At 36.1% G+C, this 26287-nt stretch overlaps 1 protein-coding gene and 1 pseudogene across 1 annotated transcript; one reads left to right on the plus strand and one right to left on the minus strand.

Annotated features, from left to right (window-relative positions):
* Window positions 1-4247: 4247 nt before the first annotated feature.
* LOC148197588 (uncharacterized) lies at window positions 4248-5834 on the minus strand. Its single transcript, XM_088116334.1, has one exon. It carries the CDS (start codon window positions 5832-5834, stop codon window positions 4248-4250), a length of 1587 nt encoding a protein of 528 aa, XP_087972460.1.
* A 5875-nt stretch (window positions 5835-11709) lies between these two features.
* LOC148197589 (putative CCR4-associated factor 1 homolog 11 pseudogene) lies at window positions 11710-12528 on the plus strand (annotated as a pseudogene).
* Window positions 12529-26287: the final 13759 nt, after the last annotated feature.

Genomic DNA, 26287 nt, shown 5'->3' on the forward strand with positions numbered 1-26287 from the left:
CAATATACATGTGTTATTAATTATGTGTTGTCATCATCAAAAACTCAGATATTACTGAGATTATGGGTTAAGCTAAACATTTGCTCCCCTATCAACAATCTCAACATAAGTGTTGCGACATTTGGAATGTCAAATGTCGTCTACAGTAAACATAATAACGTTGTATCAATACAAAATTATCAATATAAACAAACTGTAATTCAAATGATATTAATTAACTTTCTAATAGATCGTTCCATATAATGTTCCGATCAACCTCGGACACATGGTCAAAAGATGGAGTAAGAATATTAATCCTATCATACGTTAGTACTCCAAGGTATGATCTGAAGACATCTGCATTTGGACCAGATGCCACACCAGTGACCACATTAACATCCATAGGTGTGCTTTCACCACTATTTCTTCTAACCATCAGTTGTCTCAACCTGGTGGCTCCTCTAGTAGGTATGGATGAGGAGCCTCATCCCACTAGTACAGTCAGGGGAAACGACAGCGGTTATTTTTGTATATAGGCAGCGGTTCCCGAACCGAGGCATATTCAGGCGAGGTAAAAAGTCTAACACTTTTGGTCTCGGTTGTGAACCGAGGCATAAACTCCAACCCTACTGCCTCGGTTCACCTCTAACCGAAGCATAAAAGTTTAACGTTTTTTAATTTATTTTTTTCGTAGCACATTAGGCCTCGGTTCTTCCTAACCGAGGCATAAAGGACCACTTTACTGCCTCGGTTGTGGCCCGAACCGAGGCAGTAGATTCAATTTTTTTTTCTCCTCCGCTACACATTCTGCTTCGGATTTGACCATAACCGAGGCCGTAAGGGGTCTTTTGACATCGGTTTTGACCAGAACCGAGGCATATAAGTACGTTTTTTTTAAATGGTGTCTGTTTCTGCAACATTCCCAACCACAAAAACAGACCTGCATATTTTTTTATAACCAGAACAGTCCAGAATGTTGCAGAAACATATATTTTAAATGAAATCTATATTAAAACATAAATATATTGAATGAAATCATAAATCAAATTCTTAGAAGCATAAATGAATCCAATGCAATCATAAATCAAGGGACCAAGCATAAATCCATGCAATGTACATGTTGAATATATAGTAATGTAGAAAAACATAAAACAACTTAGAAACATAAACTTAAAACTTAGTATATCCTAAAAGCTACTACATACTATTATATAAATGAATTACATATTTAGCAAGTGCTTTCCTCACAAGTTGGATTGACTTCTCTGGAATTGAAGCAGTCCTATTAAATCTCTGCATAAAGTACAATGATTTCAATTAGTGTATATGAAATTCAAATATAGAGAACATAAAATTTAAACCTAAATATTACCGTTTCCCATCCACTGGTGTAATGTGCACGGATGATGGTCACCATCCAAAACATAACGTAGTAACCACATTCGTATGACCCCATTTGTCTATTACACTACAATATATCATCATAATTATAAAATGTTAAGTAACATCATTTGAATGGAAGCAAATGTAACAAAGTATGGACTAAAATACCAAACCTTAAGAGAAACCCATGCAAGCTTTTTAGCTGTAGCAGTAGATCTCCCAGATAACATCATATGTGCTGCAAGGGAACTATTAAAAAAAATTCTTTTAGCATACATTTATATAAAAAAAAAGGACCACACATTGAGATTCTTACCAATCTACTACATGTCTAAGAGGGCTGGGAGGAGACTTATGCAACAAACAAAACCAAACAGCCGTGTTCTCCGGTATGGAGATCACAAGTAGCTGCCAATGACACCTGAAATTGGTAATAACTTATGAATGATATACCAAAATTAATAAATGAATGTGTTGAAGTTAACAAACTTCACTTACCCATGTATATAAGGGAGAAAATATATCTCCTTCCCCGTTCCAAAGCAAGTGGTGATGTATGTCTGGATATCATCAAATTTATTTCTCTCATGAGTCATAGAAGGGTCAATGAACCCATATACATCGTTGAACCCCTTCTTGTTACTAACATCAAACAGATACCTAAAATGAAGAAATAATATGATATAAGTAAGCTGATAAAATACATGTATATATAAAAGTTTTCATAAACTTACATCATCCACAGCTGAATGAGTGTAATATTAATTTCATCTCTCCCCGACGCAAGCTCCCTAACATCTTGCTGATGCAAGTACAATGGGATAAGAGATTCTCTTCCAAATGTAGTAGAATCCCAATGTACATTCATCGGGACCTCTGAAATGAGTTTAGCAAGGTCGTCTAACGCACCAAGAGGGTCATCCTCAGATAAATGAGTCTTCTTCGGTCTAGGACTTCCCTCTTGACCTATCTGCTGTTAAATGCAAAAATGGTTGTTATAACGTCAATTAGAAGTAAATATTAAAATTGAGAAGTATATAGTACGAGTGTTTACCGGGGGATTAGATACATGACCAACCAAATGTCTAGGCCAGGCGACAAAGGACCTAAATGCTTCTTCCACAGTGAAGAACTCATCTGTAGGCACAGGAAGAACGGCATCCGCTATGACAACTTCATCGACCGTGACCTTGACCTCATCTTCTGCAAGCTGTACACCATGCACTACAGTGGCTGTCTCATACACTGTACCACGAGCCACTAGCATGGTCCCAGTATCAGAGAGAATATATAACTCACATGGACGAGTGTCATCCATGTCGTCCCCTGGGGCACCGGCAGCTGAGCAACTTCCTTTACCGCTTCTACCTGTCAAATTAAATGTTAGTTTATGCAAAAAGTAAATTAGTAAGCAAAAATAAATAACCTTACCTGTAGGGGGCACAGCATGTTCCGCTACAGGAGATGGTGGAGGACGATTGCCATAATCCTCATAATGCTGCTGGAACTGGCGCGCAACCATTTCAGCAACTTCATCATATAACTCTGCTCGAACCTTCTTTGTGATCTCTTGCGTCATCTCTTTTCTTATTTCGTCCTTCATCTTTTCATATGAATATGGACGCGAGGAAGACCCAAAAAAATGTCGTATGCCTATGCCAGTCCCAGCAGCACGCACCCGTCCTGGGTGCTCAGGTCGTCCAATAGCTGTGGCAAGAATATCTTGACGACCTTCTTGTGTGAATTGACCTTGGGAGCTCTGCTCAACCAAGGAGTCCTGTCACATAACAAAAGTTCAAAGGATTTTTAATATACATGTTAGATATATAACAAAATTAATGTAATATAATAAGAAATGACATCTTACAATTCTTTCAGATATTTCTCTGGCATACTCGGAAGTGTAGGAGCCCGATGGTCTCATACGGGCTAACTTCCACTTGTCGTGCCGAGATGGTGGTGAAGGAGGAGGAAGAGGGTCATCACCCTTAGAAAGTGGAAGTCTACTATCTGACTTCTGCTTCATTATTTTCTCTTCAAGCTTCCTATATCCACCACGAGACAGTAGGTGTGGATTTTTATTCTGAGCGCTTATTCCCTGTGCTTTTGACCTTTTTTCCTGTGACAAAATTAAACAATTGTCATGGTAAATAATTATGAAGGATGAATTGAATGATTTTACTACACTTACCTGCCACGCCTCAGAAGATCGAAGCTCTACAAACTGACGCCATGTTTCTTCGTCAATTGCTGAATATTTGGAACATGGATTTTCATCACTTTTTGGTCCAAATATATATCTAGACGTCAATTTTGTCTTAAACCCTCGAAATCGTTCTGCAATTGCAGATAAACACCTATTCCTTAAGCTCTCGACGTTTGGCATATCAAATGTTATCTGCAACAAAGAAAGTAATAACCTTATATAAATACAGATTTATCAATATAATGAATATAGAAGATTGAGCAATATTGCTTAACTTACCAATAGATCTTGCCAGATGAGATTCCGATCAGCCTCAGAAACATGGTCAAACGATGGAGTAAGTATAGAGATACGATCACGTGCCAATACTCCAAGGTAAGACCTAAATACATCTGCATTTGGGCCAGATGCAACTCCAGTGACCACGTCAATAATGACAAGTGTCCTCTCACCTGCATTTCTTCTAAGTATAAGCTGTCGTAACCTCGTTGCTCCTCTCGTCCGTCTAGAAGTGGTGGGGACTTCATCGCCCGACGAATGAGGTGACTCAGCCATATATCTGTCACAATAAATAAGATGAAATATAAATAAAACACTTATAAATTGTGCAATATATTATTTAACAAAAGCCATAAATATTTACACAAACATGAAATTCATACATAATCATATCGATTGGTCATATATATATTCCCTCATTGTGATCTTCTCGTATTGCTTGTATATCATCAATTAGAGGGTCGTCATCCAAATTTATTGTCGTTTTAAATGGATGGTTGTCAGCGATATGAATATTACTTAGATTCTCTTCTTTTTCTTCAATTTGCCTTTTTCCTTGGAGAGCAACATACCAATGGTCAGATGCAAGATCTTTTACATAAAAAACCTGACTTGCTTGATATGCCATGATGAACGGTTCGTCTCTATAACCAACCTTTCGAAAATCAACAAGTGTCATACCAGATTCATCTATTTTGACACCACTCTTATTGTCTATCCACTTACATTTGAAGAGTGCAACGGAAAACTTAGTGTAATCAACTTCAAATATCTCTTCAATTCTACCATAGTATCTCATGGAACCAACTATAGGATTTTGATCTTTGGATGTGGAAAACTGTAGCGACTCAGCTTCTAGACTGACGCCACTATTTTGTACTGTGCTTTTATCATCCAAAGTTTTGGTATAGAATGTGCAATTATTAATTTCGTATCCTGTACAACATACAACATCAAACTTCAAGCCATTTGCTAACCAAAACAAAGTCTCAGAGGCCCGTGATTCTTTCGAAACTTCAGATTTGAACCAGGACAAGAATGTTCTGTTATGCTCCATCAACTGCCATTTCTCTGATTGTCGTGGATACTTGTCCCTTACAACGGCTTTGTGAGCTTCCAAAAATGGGATTACTTCATCTGTGTTGTTTAATATGTATAGATGTGCTTGCATCAATTCTTCACAACTTTTCGTCACCACATTCACACCTCGGATGCTTTTACTTGTAGAATATCTACTCAACCATGATGTCCGAGGGATTCCTATCGGATTTGCTTTAGTCATATACTCAGAGCAAAACTCAATACTTTCTTCAGCAATATATCTTTCAATCATCGAACCTTCTGGACGATATTGATTTTTGACGTACCCTTTCAAAATCTTCATATAACGCTCAATAGGGTACATCCATCTTAAGTATACTGGTCCACACAACTTTATTTCTCTGACCAAATGAACAAGTAAATGCACCATGATGTCAAAAAAGGATGGAGGGAAAAACATTTCTAGTTGACACAAGATGATGATAATTTCGCTTTGAAGTTCATCTAACTTTGTAGGATCGATGACTTTACTACAAATTGACGAGAAAAATGAGCACAATCGAGTTATGGTCAGCCTAACTTTTTTGGGAAAAATTCCACGAATTGCCACTGGTAACAACTGTTGCATTAAGACGTGGCAATCGTGAGACTTCAGTCCAACAAGCTTTAAGTCCTGCATTGACACTAAGCTCTTGATATTTGAAGAATATCCTTGTGGTACCTTGATACTCTTTAAACAAAGACAAAAACTTATCTTCTCTTGTTTGGACATTGTGTAACATGCAGGGGGCAAATAAGTACGTTTACCAATCTCTCTTGGTGCCAACTCTTCTCGGATTTTCATGTCAACCAAATCCAAATGCGCATTCACTCCATCTTTTGTTTTTCCCTGGATGTTTAGTAGTGTACCAATCAAGCTATCACAAACATTTTTCTCAACATGCATGACATCTATGCAATGTCTAACATCTAACTTTGACCAATATGGAAGATCAAAGAATATTGATTTCTTCTTCCAAGGGGTCGCTACAGAAGACTTCTTCGACGTTTTCCCAAATATATGATGTACTTTATTAACTTTCTCAGCAACTTCAAGTCCAGTAAGTGGAATGGGTGCATTGTCTTTCTCTTGTTCTCCATTGAATGCTTTCTTTAACCTTCGATATGGATGATTAGATTGTAAAAATCGCCGATGACGCATATACACTGTCTTCCTTCCGTGTTTTAATTGTTGAGCTGCAGTGTTTTCTTCACATATAGGACATGCTTTATGACCCTTCACACTGTACCCCGACAAATTACCATAAGCTGGGAAGTCATTAATGGTGCAAAATAACATGGCATGCATCATGAAAGTTTCTGAAGCAAAGGCATCAAATATTTCAACCCCATCAACCCACAACAACTTCAAGTCTTCAACTAGTGGCCTTAGATAAACATCGATGTCATTTCCAGGCTGCTTTGGACCAGATATTAACATTGACAACATCATGTACTTTCTTTTCATGCACAATCCAGGAGATAAGTTGTAAATTATCAGTATAACGGGCCAACAACTGTGATTGGTACTTAAATTACCAAATGGATTCATTCCATCAGTAGCTAAGCCAAACCTAAGATTTCTACATTCTTCACCAAATTGGGGAAATTCTTGATCAATAATTTTCCATTGCTTTGAATCAGCCGGATGACGAAGCATCCCATCAGTTGTTCTCTCATCTGCATGTCATCTTAGGTTTTTAGCGTCTTTTGGATTCGCAAACAAACGCTTAAGTCTGGCAACTAGTGGAAGGCACCAAACTACTTTCAAAGCAGAACCATTCTTTTCTGTGATGCCACCTTCTTCAATGTTTTTCGACTTGTATCGTGATAACCCACATTTTGGACACTTTATCAAAACTTCATTCTCATTCCTATATAATATACAATCATTCGGACATGCATGTATCCGTTTATATTCCATACCCATCGGACAAAGAATTTTTTTGGCATCATAATTACGATTGGGTAACGTATTTCCATCTGGCAGCATTTCATTCAACAACGACAACAATTCTGTAAAACTCTTATCACTCCATCCATTGCTCGCCTTTAAATTCATCAGCCTTAATACCGCTGACAACCGTGTGAACTTAGTTGAACCCGCATACAAAGGAGTCTCCGCATCAGTGGACATCGTTTCATACACATGCGCTTGGGCAAAAGCTTCTGCGCCAACATCGCGGATCATGTCCTCTAAGTTGTCTTCTTCTGCTTGATCTTCCATATCCATATCCATTGTGGAATCATAAACATTTTCAGTTGGAGAGACAGTTGGAAAGTCTGTTAATTCGCCGTGCCATATCCATGTTGTATAACTTCGTATGAAACCATCATAGATAAGATGTTCTCTAATATCAGTTGCGTTCAACTTCCTCCCATTCAAACAGTTCACACAAGGACATCTGAACTTGACTTCATCATCACCACTTGTACTCGCATTACGTTGCGCAAACTCTATAAAGTCTTCTACCCCTCTCTCGTACTCAATGCTGATGCGTGGTAAATTAATCCACCCTCTATCCGTACGCATGTTGACTGAAATTGTTTACACAATTTCAATAATCTTGAATGATCACTTTGATCGTGTTTGTATTCAAGGTGTGACCCTATCCCATTCAAGAAGATTCACTTTTTTTAGTTTATTAAACATATCAATTTTAAACAACATATCTTAAATTTCACGAAATTTTGCCAGTTGGTCTTCAGGTTACACGAAATGAAAGTGATTATAAATCACAATCAAATATGCACCCGAAGATCAATACAAAACACAACGACAAATTTTCGTGAAATTTAAGACATATATATTAAAATTGATATATCATAATAAGCTATGAAAAAGTTATTACTCTTCCTAAACTGTCCAACCGGACAATTCAAGATTCAATACTTGTAAATTATTATTACCATCTCCTCTGTTTTCATTTCTAAAAAGTATGTTTGTTAAAAAAATATGGAGATAGTAAATAAATTTTGTATTGAATCTTAAACGGGAAACTAAGGCTAATTCACAGTTAGAAACAATATATTCAAGCATATCATAAGAACATAAAAACATTTCACAGTTAATTCACAGTTAAAATAACTCTCATATTCATCTCATACCACACATAAAAATATTTTCTATTTTTTTGCTTAATTTTGATTACTTAATCACAAGCAATTAATTATTTTGGTTAATTGATTACTACTATTTTTCATGCCAAAGTATTCTAATACCACAAATTACACAATGAAAAGTATTCTAATACCACAAATTACACAATGAAGATGGAGAAAATTTACGGGCAATAACCTGGGAGCGTGGGAGCGTGGCAGTTGGGGAGAAACAAATCTGAGATTGAAATGGAAGCACAGGCAGACGCAACCACCAAACCACCGGCACCGGCGACGGAGAACGAACCACAGGCGCAACCGCAAACGGAGCAAAACCACACGGACCGAAGCTCTGGCAGACGCAAATGGAGCCACACGCGACCACACGCGACCACACCGGAGACGACGACGATGAGGGGTGCAAACGCCGAGAGGAGAAGACGCAGGGCGACGGAGCAAAAACGCAGGGTGCACTGTGTTTCTTTTTCTGTTTCTGTAGCAGCGCTGAGAAGAAGATGCGCGAAGGCGGTTCGTTCGCGCAAGAAATTTAAACACATATGCCTTGGTTCTTCACTTAACCGGTGCATAAAGGACATACCACCTCGGTTTACAATAAACTGGTGCCTAAACAGAGGCTTACTGCCTCGGGTCTTTACACAACCGAAGCATAAACATGTTACCACCTCGGTTTAGAATCAACCGGTGCATAAACTGAAGCTCAAACGTCAGAGTTTTTTCAGGTTGGCAGGTCTGCACAGAGTCATATACCTCGGTTCCTGCAGCAACCGAGTTCGATTCTCAACTTTACGCTTCGGTTCGTTCAGAACCGAGTTAGTAGCTCTTTGCAGGTCCACTGAAAGGTCAGCTGGCAGACACATATGCCTCGGTTCTGCGTAGAACCGAGTTCGTATATGGCTTTAGGCATCGGGTGTTGGAGAACTGAGGCATATAGTGTAGCGTTAATTACCTTTCTGCCACCGTGTTTTTATACGCTTCGGTTGTAGTGAAACCGAGGCGTATGAGGCGCTTTCAAATCCCCTTTTTTTACTAGTGTCCCCTCATGAATGTGGGTGGTCAGCCATATATCTGTCAAAATAAATAACAACATGAAATATTAATAAAAGACTTATGTAATATCATATAATTTAACAAAACATGTAATAGGGGTCATATGAAATATTAATAAAAGACTTACGTAATATTAATAAAAAACTTATACATAAATTTGAAATTCATACATAAAGATATGGATTGGTCATATGTATATTCCCTCGTTATAATCTTTGTCTTATAATAAAGGTTTAATTGCTTCCTTTGTCCCCAGTTTGGTTGAATTGTGTCAAATTCATCCTCATTTTTAAAAAAGTTTCATTGTCGTCCTCACGTGGTGTAAAAGTGTCAATTGAATCCAAACATAGAAAAAATTTGTGTCAATGTAGTCATCTCCGTTAAATACACACTAACGGTGTTAAGTGACTGATTATTTGGCACTAGAGAATTAAAACGTGGCAAATGAGTGAGAGTAGTGGTAATGACGTGTAGTGGCTAAATATTCAAGGATTATAACTAACCAGAGCCAGACGAAAAAAGCAAACCAATGAGAAAAAAATAAATAAACAGGGCTAAACCCAGAAGAAGATCATCATCGTACCCAGAAAAACCCTCACTTAGCAATCACCAACCACTTACCCCCAAGAGAAAAAAAAACGATTTTTCATGAAAAAAGAAAAAGAGAGGAGGAAAGGTAACAGCCAATGACAGGCCACCAACCTTTCGCAGCAGTGATCACCTTAAATTCAAATAAAAAAATTAAAATTTAACATAAGAAGGAAGATGACAGTTAAAAACAAAACCCAGAAAAAAGGGTAATAGGAGAAAACCCACAGGGTGTTGGCGTGCTGGATGTCAGCTTCAAGGACTTTCAAGGAGTCCTTGAAAGACTTACGCATGGAAGCTACGTACATCGCAGCGATCACACCACAAAAAAACAACAAAAAAGGAAAAGTCTGTGAAATGGAAGAAGAGACGAAGAGAGAGATTGGTTTGGTGAATGAAACCCTTCTGGGCTATATGTCTGGCTCTAGTTTCTGGTAGAGTCACAGAGACAGTGAAGAGAAAGTAGAAGAGATGGAAGAGAGAGAAAGAGGTGCTTCGTGTTGCTTCTATGCTGTTCTTGAAAGCCAAGACGGTGGGATTGTCAGGACACGTGTTCGCATCAGCACCATCGCCCTTCCATTATTCATTGACACGTCATTACCACTTAACACCGTTAGTGTGTATTTAACGGAGATGACTACATTGACACAAATTTTTTCTATGTTTGGATTCAATTGACACTTTTACACCACGTGAGGACGACAATGAAACTTTTTTAAAAATGAGGATGAATTTGACACAATTCAACCAAACTGGGGACAAAGGAAGCAATTAAACCTATAATAAACTTGGATATTTTGATGACTTAATTTTTCAATCTATCACTTTTAGTTTTTTAAGGGGGAGAATAAAAAATTACAAGAGTTTGAGAATTTTTGCATCCAGGACAATTTATACAAACGTGGATAATAATAGATAGAGGATTACTTCCTACACCACTCCACTTTGCTCCCTGCATCACCACATTTATTTTAAATTCCAAAATTATCCTTTATATTTTAAAATATCCTACACCCTCACTCTTTTTTTCAACGGATGTCAACATTCGTTGAAGAAAAAATTCTTCAACGGATGTGCCACATCCGTTGAGTTTTTTTTTTTTAATTTTTAGTTTTTTAATTTATTGTATTTTAAATTAATATATAAATATTATTTAATTTTTTTAAAATTATTACTTAATTATTTATAAATTAATTTTATTTTATTTAATAAAATAATTATTATTAGTTTTAAAAAATTAATTTATTTCACCTTTTAAAAAATTTAAATTTTAGAAAAAATAATGAAATTGAAAAAAAAAATAGATAAACCAAACACGCGTTGGAATATTTTGCAAGAAGGTTATTTTTCACCTAAATAGATTTCCTATTTGACTAATGTGTTATGAAGGAAAAAACAAAAACTGTTTTTTAAGTATTCAACTATAAAAATATTAAACACACTTCCTACCTACGTTATGTTAAAAATGATATATTTTAACAATCAAAAGTTAATTTAACTTCATCTAGATCTTAACTGTAGATGATAAAATACCTGCAATTTAAATATAATAATATCACAAAATAGATAAGTTATCTACTTTTAATCATAACGATATAAACAAGTGTTTTAGATTTTAAATATATCTATCTAAAAAAATAATTATATCATTTTTAACTTGAACTATATTGAAAAGATAATTTTTTTTGTAAATACATGTCAGATAAAATTATAGTTTATCATATAAAATTCAACCGAACAAGTCTAATCTGTTTTAAAATATCACCAACTCTAAAATATAAAATATAATCTCATTTTTATTGTATTTAATAAAAATATTAAATCTATTTTATATTATATAAAGAATATCTTTTAGGGAAGATAAAACAAGTTTATCATAAATTTATTTATACAAATTACTTTTATCTTATCTTTTTATCTTTTTTAATTAGAATATAATTTTTTTTTCATAATCCATCACTATAAAAGTATATAGTTGTAGCTTTGCATTATTATTTTTGGAGAGAGATAGGAATAGAAATACTAAGATGGTCATCCTTCCTAGACCTGTGATGACACGATCAGTGTGGTCATATAATCTTGAATCGGAGTTCGAGTTGATTCATAAGATGATTAGATTCTTCCCTTTCATCTCTATGGACACCGAGTTTCCTGGTGTCATCTTCCAGTCGGATTCCATACTTCGACAACCACAAAATAATTACACTGTGATGAAGGCTAATGTGGACAATATGCATCTCCTTCAAGTCGGCCTAACCCTTTCAGACTGTCATGGCAACCTACCAACCTTTGGAACCTCCAATCGCTTCATTTGGGAATTCAACTTTTGTGAGTTCGACGTCACGTGTCATCCCCATGCTCCCCACTCCATTGCCTTCCTCCAACGTCACGGCATGAATTTTCACAAGAATCGAATTATTGGAGTTAGCATTATGCGATTTACTGAGCTCATGATGCTTTCAGGACTTGTTTGCAACAATTATACTCATTGGATTACTTTTCATGGTGCTTATGATTTTGCCTACATGATAAAAGTATTGAGCCACCGTTTTCTACACATGCAACCTCTTCTACCTCCTAACTTGAGTGACTTTCTACAACTCGTTAAATTCTTCTTTGGAAAGGAAGTATACGATGTTAAACACCTCATCAGATTTTGTCCAAACCTTTACGGCGGTTTAGATAGAGTTAGTGAGTCATTAGGTTTGGATAATAGTGCTAGAAAAAGTCATCATGCAGGGTCCGATAGTTTAGTTACTCTGCATGTTTTTAATGAGATTAAAAAACGCTATTTTCATACACAAAATGACTTGAAAAAACATGCAGGTGCTATCTACAGTTTATAAAAATTCTGATTTTCCTGTTTTAGAATGATTGTATTTGTTTTGCCTTTATTATTTTCCTTACAATAGTAAATATGTATAAATTTGTTTTAATTACAATCATCTTATGTATATTTTTTTTAGCCTCATATTTCGTATTTAGTAATAATTTATATAATGATATAATTATATAAAAGGAATTTATATTTTCTTTTGTATATATATCTTTTAATTTTTATTTTTAATAAGTAATTTTTATAATTTAAAATAATTATGTTATCAATTTTATTTTTAAATGATTATTTTTTAAAATTTAAGTATTTTTTTCATTTGATCTCATTTTCTCACAATTATCATTTACCCAAACATTAGTTTCTTCCTTAAAAAAAAATAAAAATATTTGTATTCATTAAAAAAAACTCAAATCATTTTAAATATATTTAGTTAGTTCGTCTTCCATTAAAAAATTAATTGATGAATAATTATAAGTATATAATTTAATATTTTTTTCAATAAATATTATACTTGTTAATGATAAATTTAATTTTATTTCATATATTAATTTATTCAAATTATAATATCATCATCATTTATTAATATACTATATAGTAGATATTAAATATGTATGTTTACCCTTATAGTTCCTAAGAGTTCTTATATACCGGGTTATATATACATATATTCTAATACTTTTAAAGGAATGTGACGAGTATAAAATTTTTTCTCAAAATATTTTCAAAAAAAAAAATTCAAATAATCAAAACTTTATTCAATTATAATGCAAAAGCGAAACCAAAATTATAAACGTTGTCTGTACAAAACAAAAAATCAGAATATCACTTTTACATTAAAGTACTAAGTCTGAAAACTTTTAAACTATGAAAATTAAATAATTAACCTCGAATTTAAATGTCCCAAGTCTCGTCAGCTACTTTGAACTGTTGTATCTGTAACAACATCTACTTTCGAACAAGTACGATCATCGTAAGTGAAAATCACAATCATAAACATGCAAAGGTGAGCAAATAGAAATTTCATAACATATAGCATCATATATATTCATTTTAAATACAGAAAAAGATAAACTATAGACTCATATCCCATCACAACCTTAACATCATAGTCAAACCGTTCATAACCAACGCTGTTTCCTTGCATTTTGTCGGTACAACATGTTCTCAATAACAGGTCGATTTGAGTCGTCTTGCATCGTAATTTCAGACCAATCTCCCCGACTTCTCAAGGACTAACAAGTAAAAACACCGATACTGCGTGCACCAATGCACTATACTTAGCACGAGCCGAAGCCATTGGACGAGACATCTAACTCTCTCGAGTCCACACACAAGAGGAACGTTGATACTCAAATCTCTGTCTCTACACGAGACTCCAACATCGTTAACAAAGCACGGTAAGAAAAGCTCACACGACCAACATCAATACAAGGAATAACATAGTTTCATATTTACATCACAAGTCAAAACATAGCCCCATTACATGTGTCAGCCAACCAAGCAAAAAATCCATCTCCATTACTTAATATCAAGAAGGCAAGAAAACTCAAGTGGACCCCATGTGGCCCACTAATACTCAATCAACATACAAATTGCCACATAGATCAACCATCTTATATATAACTTTCTACGACAGTTACTCCCTCCACCACCACATGTTGCTCCCTACATCTCCCCAACTTTTCTTATTTCCAAAATTGACCTTATTTAAATATTTATTTTTTCTTTCTACCTATTTTAATCTAAAACCCTAATCTGATCCTACTTCCTTTCACTTTTCACTGTCGCAACCTCACACCTCCGCACCATAGAAACTTCTCTTCTTCCTTTCCTCTCCTCCTATTACTTCTCTTATTTGTGATTTTCGTTTCCTCCTCCATTTCCTATGCTTCCATTGTCACTAAGTTGGCTCTAGAGGTGGTTGGCTCGTGAAGAAGAGTGTGGTTCATGGTTGATTTCATCCCTAGAAATGTTGGTATCTACGCGTTGTTATTCGGAAAACGTAGAAGAAGGCAAACGCGAAGGCCTGGACGGATATGGGAGATTCGTTGGGCCTTCAACAGATTTTGATTTTCATCAATAGACGTCAAGATCCGTTGAAGGCCAAACGGATCTCGCATATCCGTTCAGGCTTTCGCGTTTGGCTTCTTTTATTATTATTATTTTTTTTAGTTTATTAATTATATTTTTTTGTATAAATTTTTATTTGTAGTATATAATTTGAGATTTTGGGTTATTTATTAATTTAATTATAATTATTTAATTTGTTTAAAATTTGTTCTGTAAAAAAATCGTTGAAAGACCAAATGGATATAGGAGATGTGTTGGGCCTTCAACAGATCTTGATTTCCGTCAACAGATATTAAGATTCGTTGAAGGCCAAACGGATCTTCCATATCTATTGATCTGCATGGCAAAATGGGAATGAGGAGGTGCATGGAGCAACATGTGGTGGTGGAGGGAGTAACCCTCACTTTCTAGTGAAAAGAAACATAGAATGGCGATCATGACCCACCTCACGCAAGCCTAAGCAACCTAATGGTCTCCTTTGTAAGACACCTTTGATTGAATGCATTTATTTGCTTATCTTCTTTAAGATAGAATTTTGTCTCCTAGTTGTATTTTGGGTTTGAACTTGTGAGAGCAAGTGACGATCCAACCTCGGCACTTATCTTGGATCATTTCAAGTGGTGTGTCTTTAAAATCCTAAGTTTTCTTATCCTTTCTCTCTTCCATTTTAAATCTTTTTAATTCCATTGTTTCTTTGTCTTGCTTAGTCTTAGACTTATTTCTTTAAAACTTAGACTCCAACCCGCGAGAAGAAGGCACCCCCTAGACTCTGATAATTACGCCATGCTCTAGTGTACTGAAGAGAGACTTCTACCATGCAAAATAGGATTATTGTACCACCATTCCCAAGAATTAAAATTCTTTTCTTCATCCCTCGTTGTGGGACCCATTCACATTCTAAACTTAGGAAGCACCAATTCTTCTAAAGCAAGACTTCCAACCAAAAAGAGTAGTGCCTTGTGTGCCATTCCCCATTGAATCAAGAGCTAAAACTTTGAGGCAAAGGTCATGGGACCCACACATCCTAGCCTACAAGAGCACCTACTTCTCTCTTACCCCTAGGTTAGGGTGATGAGAGGGTCGCACCTCCCACAAAAGTTGTGCATAAAAGAATGCAGTATAGTTACTAGGAAGTGACTCCTAGGTCGTCTCTCAAGGACCAATTTGGGTTCAGTCTCAGATCAAACACGTAGTGGGGGGTTTTGAAAGTGTTTTTGCGATTAGAAATTAACAACATTAAAACTGGAAAGTAAATACAACCAAACATAATTGAAAACACTGAAATAAATAAACAAACCATGAGGACCGAACTGTCCAACAGATGGCCGAACGGTTCTACATTGAGACTGAACGGTTTCTAAAACAAGATGTGTAAACTACTTAGAAAAAGGAAATTACTTCGCTTAAACTAAAATATAGTATGTGCATTGTAGCTTAAAAACACCGTGCAGCTGGGGTTGAATTTCAATTGCTAGAATTAATTTAAATGCAACTAGCTGCAAGAGAAATCTGAAAACGCATTCAAGAAAAAATACATATAATTCCTTTAAAAAGCAACGTGTCACTGCTTGAGAAACAATGCATCCAATGCTAATAATTGCATTGCTTTACGCTAATGAATCAAGTGAAATGTAACTTGGAAATATATGCCAAAGGAGTGTGAATCATTTGAACTGCAGCAGACAAATCATCACACGCATCTTCCATTAATTTAAAACAATATTTCAGCATAATTACTATGTGGCTGGAATTAAAGAAGCAATGCAAAGGTGCTGGAGCAATTAAAAGCAGCAGGAACTAACATACCGTGATGAACTTAAATGCAATAAATTAATAAGAAAATACGGTTTTGGCTAAAACAGAAATGTACTCCAATATAATTAATATCCCATTGAGTTAGGTGCAGGCTTGAAGCTAGTAAAATGAAACCCTTTGGAGCTTTCTCCTTCAGAACGTAACTATGCACACTACTTTCTTCCTTCCTTCATCACCGTGCACCCACTTCTCCCTTTTTCCAAAATTAAAATTCAAACCCAAGAGCTACTGGAAGAGAAAGAAAATGAGAGCCTCCCTGGCAGCTGGACCACCCCCAAATGTTCAAAGGTGAAAAGCAGAAAAGAAAGGGTGGCGGCTGGACACCATTTCACGTTACAGCCCCTTCATCCTCCGTTCCCCCATTAGGTCACTTCCTTTTTCCAACTCTCCCCCCTCTTTACTGTGGCCGCTGGATCCAGTGAAGGATTGTTGGACCGTCCATTTTTTCTTCTACTGTGGCGGCTCTAAAATGAAAAGATCCTGGACCCTGTCAAGCTGCTGGAATGATGTGCACCCCCTGTTTTTCTGGACCGTCACCCCCTGCTGGATGCTTCTCTCCTAGACGTGTTGGACCTGCACCGAGAGTTTCTCTCTGCTGGGCTTGCTGCTGGAAAATGAAGATACATTTTGGGACGCGTGGCTGCTGCTGGGCCGTGGGCGTCATGTGTTGTGCTTTTCACTTTCAAGAATAATATTCTCTTGTCAGCCCATATTTTTGTCATATATGCATGCTTTTCAATTTTGATTTGGACCTTCCACAGTTTGCAAAGCAATAACTAAATGCTCTGAACCAAAACCGTGTGGGTGGTGGCCCCTCTTTTCCATTCAGCATTCACGGCTCATTCTTCCAAAACCAAAGAAAAATTCTCCAATCTCTATGCTATATAAAACAAAACCGTATGGCCCCTCCACTTTCCGTGCCTTTTGCACATGGGCTGCACCTCCTAATCTCTCTCAGTGCCTTTCTTTCTAATCACCATGCACCAAATTTAAAAGAAAGAAATGATGTTTCTGACCACTTTCTCCAATTCATGCGTGCTGCCATCCATTCTCCGTAACACTCCACTTTCCAATTTTAAAATCCAAAAGCTTTCCTTGTGGGTCGTGATGTGCATGTGGCTGCTTTTTTTCTTTGCTATTCAATAAAGCCAAGCTGTTGTATGCCTTGTTTAAGAGTGTTGGGAGGTTTTAGCACTATCCAATTATCAATTCCTAGCCACCATAAGTACCTAACAGCAAGCAAATGCAAACATATTAGAAATCACTCAAACAGTAAGCATTGGACTGACATAGGGGAGTAAAAAAAATACTGGGAACAACACAGAACGAATTTGAACAAAATAAAAACTATACGTGAAAATAGACATCCATACAAAACTATGAAAAAAAATTGCATGGAAAACGGATAAGAATTGAACTCAAACGAGGACACACAAGTTGACACAACATTCACGCAGCACTGTGCGAAAATTGAAACGACTGAGATGCATTGGGCTCAATTGCCATTTCTCATTTAACCTTCAAATGTCCCAAATTGTATCTCCAAATTGTCCTTGTAAAATAATTAGCTCAGATAATTCAAATTAGTTAAAATAAGAATTTCTGATCAAATTTAGCACAATTAGGAAAAATAGGATAATACTGTACATTCAAGCACAATTCCTTGATTAAATCCGGTACAATAAATTAAGTGAAATCAATAAAATATTGATTCATCATAGGGACGTAAACCCCATGCAGACTTACGCTTCCCTCCCCTTCGCTATCACCTAGACCCAGAAACTCCTAATACAAATAAGGTTTCAACTCATAACCACTTCTCCCTTCCACTTCCCTAAGCACGACCAATTTCAACCTTTATCTATCCAACACTATTAGCCCGTAACCTCGATATAAAGATCTAGCACACACATTCTCATATTCTCTCACAGCTTAACAACCTGTAACACCTTTATATTATCCTAACACTCTCTTCCCACTTTCACTACTCCCTCTCCATCTCAATTCAACAAGTTACTCCCAACAATACTCACCCTCTTCTTCTCTTTCTCCTGCAATGCTTTTCCCTAGTTCAAGACTCCTACCCTTCCTCACTCACAACACCCTTATTTACCACCCATACCACTCTTTTTCTTTTCTTTCACACTCCAAACTCCTTACCCCAACTCGAGACCAGCCTCTGCCCTCACCTCCTCACTTCCCTTTTCTCACAACACTTACACACACAAGCATCCACGACCACTTCCCTCATCCACAACCATCACTCCATACTACCATCTTCCCCACCACCCACCACCCACCACCCACCACCCACCACTGCTTTATGAAACCCTTGGACATCCCCACTAATACCCATCATGTACACACACTCATCCTCCCATCATTTCTCCCTCTGCTCAATTGTTCCTCTCTTGAACAACAATTATCTCACTACCTGAATAATATCAACTATATTAACCTGTCCTTCCTCTAATTTCTGACTCTCTATAAAGAGGCTCCAAGTCTCCTCATCAATGGTCTTATATTTTGCACATGGAGATTCATTTTTTTTTTGCTCCAAATACATATCTCGAGGTCAACTTAGTCTTAAAACCCCGGAATTTCTCAACAATAGATGATAAACACTTATGTCTAAGTTGTTAAAATAGAATGACTCAATTTCTCACACCAAGAGGGGGGTGAATTGGTGAGATGTAAAAAATAAAATCTTTTCAAATCTTTTTCACAAAAACGATGCTTTAACACTTTTCTTGAATCGCAAGGTAAAATATTTTCAATGCAGTGGAAATTTAATCGAATAAGTGTAGAACATAATTTATTGAATAAAGAGAGTAGGGATGAGAAAATTCAAACACTATGTTTTTATACTGGTTCGGCCAAACCTACATTCAGTGTCCTTCCAACCACAGGAAGCTAATGCACTATAATGATCAAGGTTTTTACAACTAGGCTTTTATAGCGACCACACGTCAAAAATATAAAACACCTCTCTAACCCTCTAATCAAAATATAGGCAATACACAACAAGACCAGCAACAAGAATCCCCTCTTCTGGTGTCTAAACCCTTTGAGACACTCAAAGTGAAGAATGATGCACGCTCTTCTTCCTGTGATCACAACAGGGAACTTCAAACCAATCTTTAAAAGATTGTAGAATCTGATCTCTCAATGACACCCAAATGTGCAAGTTGATCAACCTTTGAAAAACACAACAATCTTGCTCTTTAAGAAATCACAAGTAGATGATCACTACGGTCACTCTTGTTCCTTGGAACTTTTCTTTATTTTCTGTAAGATCACAACTTTATGCAAAAGATATGGAAATGTTAGAATCACAAAAGTTCTTACAGAAATCAAATATAACTCATCTTAGACGCATTTTAATCGACTTAGCTACTAATGCATTCAAATATAACACTTATGTTATAACAGTTAGCAACAATCACAACAATTAATTGAATGCGCAATTAATGCAGTCAAGTAACATTTAATGCTTTGTCAACACAATCAAAAATATGATCATTAGACAGTTATGTCAAGCATTAACAATATATCAAAACAATAACTAACTTAACCGAAAACAACACACATGCAATCGATTATGCAACAATGTTAAGCATAGTGTTGAGACTGTTGATAGGGGGAGCACTGGTTTAGGTGAACCCACAATCTTAGTAATATCTGAGTTTTTGATGATGACAACACATAATTAATAACATGTGTGTATTATGTGTTACATGTTCTATGCTTACATGTTATATGCGTATATGAGAACATGATTGTGTTGTTGTTGTGTTGTTCACTGCATTTCACTGTGTTATATATGTGATTTTATACATGAATGCATGGCACATGTTTCTGGATGAGAAAAACCACAAGCACTAATGTTGAATTATAATTGTTTGGCTAAACAACAGTTTTAAGTCGATTTTATTATGGTGTGAGTCGATTAAAACTCGTGTCTTTGCACAATCCTTTTTCAAAGTGTGCTGTGAGATTTTTCAAAGAGAAAGTTTTTCAAAACTACGATTTACATTGTTACATAGTCAATTATATGCATGTTGCATTCGACTAACTATGTTACTGTTTTGAAATTCTGTTAATGCTTTGATATAACTGTCTAATGGTGATATTTTTAAATATGTTGACCAAGCATTAAATGTCATTCGACTGCATTAATTGTGAATTCAATTAATTGTTTTGACCGCTGCTAACTGCTATAACAAAATTGTTATATTCGACTGAATTAGTAGCTTAGTCGATTAAAATGCGTCAGAGATGTGTTATACTATAAATTGACGCGATTTTGATTTCTATAAGAACTTTTGAATCTAACAGTTTTTGTGATATTTTTCAGAAAGTGTTGTCTTGCAGAAAGAGGAAAAGAGCTCCAAGAATCAAGAAGTGACTGTGGTGATCATCTCCTTGTGATTTCTTGAGGAACAAGTTTGTTGTGTATTCAAAGGGCTGATCAATTATGCATATTTGGGTGGAACAACGAGATCAGAGTCTACAATCTTGTGAAGATTGGATTGAGGTTCCCTTTGTGACTAGAGGAAGAAGAGCGTGTAGCGTTCTTGACTTTGAGAGGTGTCTCAAAGGGTTTAGACAGTAGGAGAGGGGATTCTTGTTGCTGGTCTAATTATTGTACTGCCTATATTTGATTAGAGGATCAGAGAGGTGTTTTATATTTTTGACGTGAGGTCTCTATAAAAGTCTTGTTGTAAAAACCTTGATCATTATAGAGCATTTGCTTCCTGTGGTTGGAAGGACACTGGATGTAGGCAGGTTGGTCAAACCAGTATATAAAGTAATGTTTGAATTTTCTGATCCCTACTCTTTTACTTTTAATCGACTTTACTATGTACTTATTCGATTAAGTTTCCGCTGCATTAGAAAATCTTTTACCTTGCGTTTGAAGAAAGCTTTAAAGGCATCACCTTTTGCGAAAAAGATTTTAAAAGACTTTGTTTTTACGTTTCACCAATTGACCCCCCTCTTGGTGTGAGAAACTGAGCCATTCTATTTTAACAATTGGCACTAGAGCTGATTTTCATAAAATATTTGAAAAGCTAGTCGATTACCATTTTCGTTTAATTGACTGATCGTGGAAAATGGATTTCAATTCTCAGACCTTTGGTGAAGATACTTCGACAAATAGACCACCACTATTTGTTGGAGAAAATTATGCTTTCTGGAAAACAAGGATGCAAATCTTTCTTGAATCGGTGGATAAAGGAGTTTGGGATGCAACTCTAAACGATCCATATGAGCCCACTCATGTTTTAAATGGAAAAGTTGTTATGAAAATTTTTTCTGAGTGGACTCAAGATGAGAGAACTACAAAGCTCGATACGATGTTAATGCTAGAAATATGATTGCATCAACACTAACAATGGACGAATTTTTCAGGATATCACAATGCAAGACGACCAAAGAGATGTGGGAAGTCCTTGAAGTCACACATGAAGGAACGAATGAAGTAAAGAGAGTTAGAAAGAATATTCTCATACAGGAATAGGAGTTGTTCAGAATGAAAGCGGGAGAGACTATCTATGAAGTATAGAAGCGATTCACACACATAGTCAATCACCTAATGGCTCTTGGAAAAGTGTTTGACAAGGAGGAAATCAACATTAAAATATTGAAAAGTCTCAACAGAAGCTGGTAGCCAAAAGTCACTACAATACCTGAATCAAGAGACTTGAGCAGCATGAACATGGCCACCTTATTTGGAAAACCCAGAGAACATGAATTGGAGCTTGGAAGGCAAAAGGAGGAAGAAGAAATTGAAGAAAAAAATCAATTTCTCTAAAGGCCACAAGCAAGAAAGTTGCAAAGAATCTTGAACCTAAAGCTGACTTAGAAACAGAACTACATGACAAAGAGAAAATAAACATGATGGTAAGGAAGTTTAATCGATTTATGAAAAATAAAAGTTCCACCACTGACTATGTACATCCTGTAAAAGGAAAGAAAAGTTCAAGAACCAATGTTGTCCAATGCTACGAGTGTGGAAGAGAAGGACACATCAAACTAGATTGTCCAGACTTGAAGATCAAACAAAAGGGAAGCAGAAAATTTCCACAAGACAAGGGAAGGAAGCAAAAGAGTGCATACATTGCCTGGGAAAATAGTGATACTGATTCTTCAAGCAATGAGGATTGCAACATTGAAGAAGAGTCAAATATTTGCTTCGTGGCTGGATTTGCACGGATTGATTATGATAGTGATGAGGAATTTGAAAATGAGCCTATAGAAGTAAAGTATGACATGCTGCTAGATGTGTTTCAGGAAATACACGCAGAGGCTATGCGACTCCAATATAAGGTAAATCAACTTACCTTTGACAGAAAGGATTATGAACATAGAATCAATAATCTGGTAGAGGAAAATGAAAAATTGAAAAAGGAGTTAAAAAATGCCTTAAAGTCTGCTAAGATAGTCAAAACTGAAACAAAGATAGTTGAAAAAGAATGTGAAAAATGTCCTGTTCATATTGAAAAAATTGATTACTTGACTAGCACTCTAACAAAATTCACACAGGGAAAAGAAAAGTTAGATTCCATTCTAAGAGCTTCTGGTAGAGCTGTCTATAGACAAGGAATTGATTATAAGGCTCAAAGTAATAGGTCTAATTCAAAGAAATTTGTTGATCTTAGTAAACTTGTTACTCATGCATGCTTTTATTGTAACAATACTGGTCATAATGTTAGAAATTGTTACTATAGAAAAGTTGGTGTTCCAAAAGGAAAGTACAGGTGGATCCCTAAGGAACAACTTTCTGAAACTAACAAGACATGACCAAAATTCAAATGGGTATCAACGTAAAAAACGTTTAACTGTTTTGTACGGTAATAGCTACTGCTGAAGCAGTATTCAACTCAAGGATGAACTACCATGATGAAATAAAAAATTCTTGAGATTCTGAAAGTGGTAACTACTGTATTTTCATTGCATCATGCTTAATAATTGTTTGTATGATTGATGAATGCATGTTTGTTGAATGATTAATTGAGTGATTGTATTTAAGTATAAATTCGAATATGTTTGAAGTATGTATGCCTCTGTTTCTAAAAATACTCTGTCAAACATGAGTCGACCTTGACTTAATAAAATCGTTTGTTAATCTCAGTTTCATATATTGTGTGTTTTAGAAAAATTTAAACTATGGATTAAATCGATTAAGTTGAAATTTTGGAGCGAAAATGAATGTTAATTGTTCCCTCCAAATTTAATCTTGCTAAGTTTTCAAAACTAAAACACAAAAACATGTCATTCACTTTCTCAGCAAACATCTGAATCTTTCCTTTCTAGCACTTTGTGAGCAATATTTTTTCGGTATAACAATGGCGTCTAGTTCATCTCAAAGGAAACGAGTGAAAACCTTGGGTACTAAAAACATGAGCCGACCATCACAGCTTGAAGGATGGATAAGCGACGATGAAGCTTAATCAAAATTTCTAGACGGTTGGAAAATGAGAAGTCTTACTAAGCATAAATTCTTGAAACTCAGTTTCTTCAGGATCGAAGGTTTTCAATTTCAAAGTTGGCTGAAACGCCAAGGGCTAAAGAAATTTGCTGAGATGACAGATCGCTAGTATCCAGAACTGGTAAAAGTGTTTTACTACAATCTAAGGATTAGTGAAGGGACGTTGTGCTCCAAGGTAAAAGGAATAGACATCAAACTCACAGATGAAATTTGGACTAAGATAATCGGTCTCAAACTAGGAGGAGAAAGATGTCATCTAGGTATGGAAGCTTTCATAAGTTCTCTGTATATCAAGACAACCTAAGGAATCTTGAGGATATTCAAGATTACTCCCATTAAAAAACTAGTGGAATGAAAAAGGATGATCGATTGGCTGTTTTCATCATCTCCTGGATATTAATGCCTAGAGGAAGCAACCATGCATAAGCCACTACTGAAGACTTGCATCTGTTGAAAGCAATCAAAGAAAATATCCAAGTAGACTGGCCTGCAACTATTTCAGACAACATGCTGAAAGTAACCAGACTGGAATCAGCAAAGCTGCCTTATTGTGTGTTCATTTCCAAGATTCTTGTTTATTTTGGAGTTGACTACATTGGTGAGTCAAGCGATTCCTACAGCAAAACAAGCATGATTAGCAAGTCTGCTCTACACAAGATGGGTATGCAACATACTCCAGATGGTTGGCAGTTTAAGAATGAAGTTGTTGAAGAAGATGAAGAAGAAGGACAATCATCTTTAATTCCTTATAGGGCTAGTTCTTAATTTGAAAGAACTCTGCTGAGAGAAATAAGATCTCGCAAGATTATGTGTCAAGGAACCAGGGATGATGTGACTGAAATGAAAGAGCATTTATTGTTTCAAAACCGAAATGAGGAAGAGAAAAATGAAAATGATTCAGGTGAGGAAGGGAGTACACCTGTTGAAACTGCTGCTATGGAAGAGGAAGAAAGTGAAGATGACAATGTTGCTGAAGAGAGCAACAGTGAGATGCTTCTTAGAACCTATTTGAAGAAAAATAAGAAGAAAATCTAAAATTTTATTCAATCTAGAATGTTTTTGTTTTTAAGCTCCCTTGTTTTCTTTTGTAATAGATCGCTTTATATGCCATTTTTGTCTTGGCTTTATCTAATTGTACTCTATGGTTGATTTAAATGAATTAAACAGATTAAAATTGATTATGCTATGCCTGTATGTGAATGAACTATTGATTACTGTTACATTCATACATTTGCATACTTATATTATACCTGTGTTATTTCCTGTATCATCACTAGTGCAAAAAAGACTTTTAACGTCACCCTTTAGACGTCTGACCCTCGAATATCCAACGTAAAAAATGGCCGGTGGCATTTTTCATAAATAAAACAACTATTTAGACGTCGACTATGGAGGGGCCCGACGTCTAAATACTCATATACGTCGACTCTCCTGAATAGACGCCAAAACTAAACGAAAAAGTTAAAAAAAACTAAATTTTAGACGTCTGTTATTGGGGGAACTGACGTCTAAATGTGCAGCCCAAGAATTTAAAAAGTCACTTTTTGACTCCATTTAGACGTCTGATCCCGCCACTCCGACTTCTAAAGCACTTTAGACGTCTGTTATTAGGGGAACTGACGTCTAAATACACAACCCAAGAATTTAAAAAGTCACTTTTTGACACCATTTAGACGTCTGATCCCGACACTCCAACTTCTAAAGCACTTTGGACGTCTGTTATTGGGGGAACCGACGTCTAAATACACAACCCAAGAATTTAAAAAGTCACTTTTTGACTCAATTTAGACGTCTGATCCCTTCACTCCGACTTCTAAAGAACTTTAGACGTCTGTTATTACGGAATCGACATCTAAATGTCGGCATTAAAACATCGCGAACGCGAGATAGCCGTTACACGCACTCATTGTTCATCATCTTCGTAACGTTTTCTCTCTACGGGTTACGCTTTTCAGGTTCATTTTCTCACTTTTGCACCGTTTTAAATTAATTTTACTCCGATTATATCACTAATTGATGCATTATATTTAATTTGAACCGATTAAAATGCGTTTTCGTTGGGTTTTGGTGCAGTTATTCCGTGTCCTTGGGCGGCGTTCTTCGGCGGCGATTTCTTGTGTTTTGCACTCCTTCAATTCCCTCCACTACATTTTTAAAACCATCCAATAAAAGAAAAATGTACAATACATTCTCTTCAACTAAAATATAAAGTTGTAAACTCAAATCACCATGAGTCAGGAGCAACCTCAGAGACGTCTGACCTGTATGGATCAGATGGACGTCTATAGAGACGTCTGACCTAAAGGGTCTGACGTCTCATTAACGTCACCCATATAGACGTTGGACAGAGATAAGATGTTAAAAGCCCAAAATAACAAACGTCTAAAGTCCT

This window comes from Vigna umbellata, chromosome 5, assembly GCF_029865625.1.
Source record: "Vigna umbellata cultivar VRB3 chromosome 5, Vumbellata_1.0, whole genome shotgun sequence".
Classification (NCBI taxonomy): Eukaryota; Viridiplantae; Streptophyta; class Magnoliopsida; order Fabales; family Fabaceae; genus Vigna; species Vigna umbellata.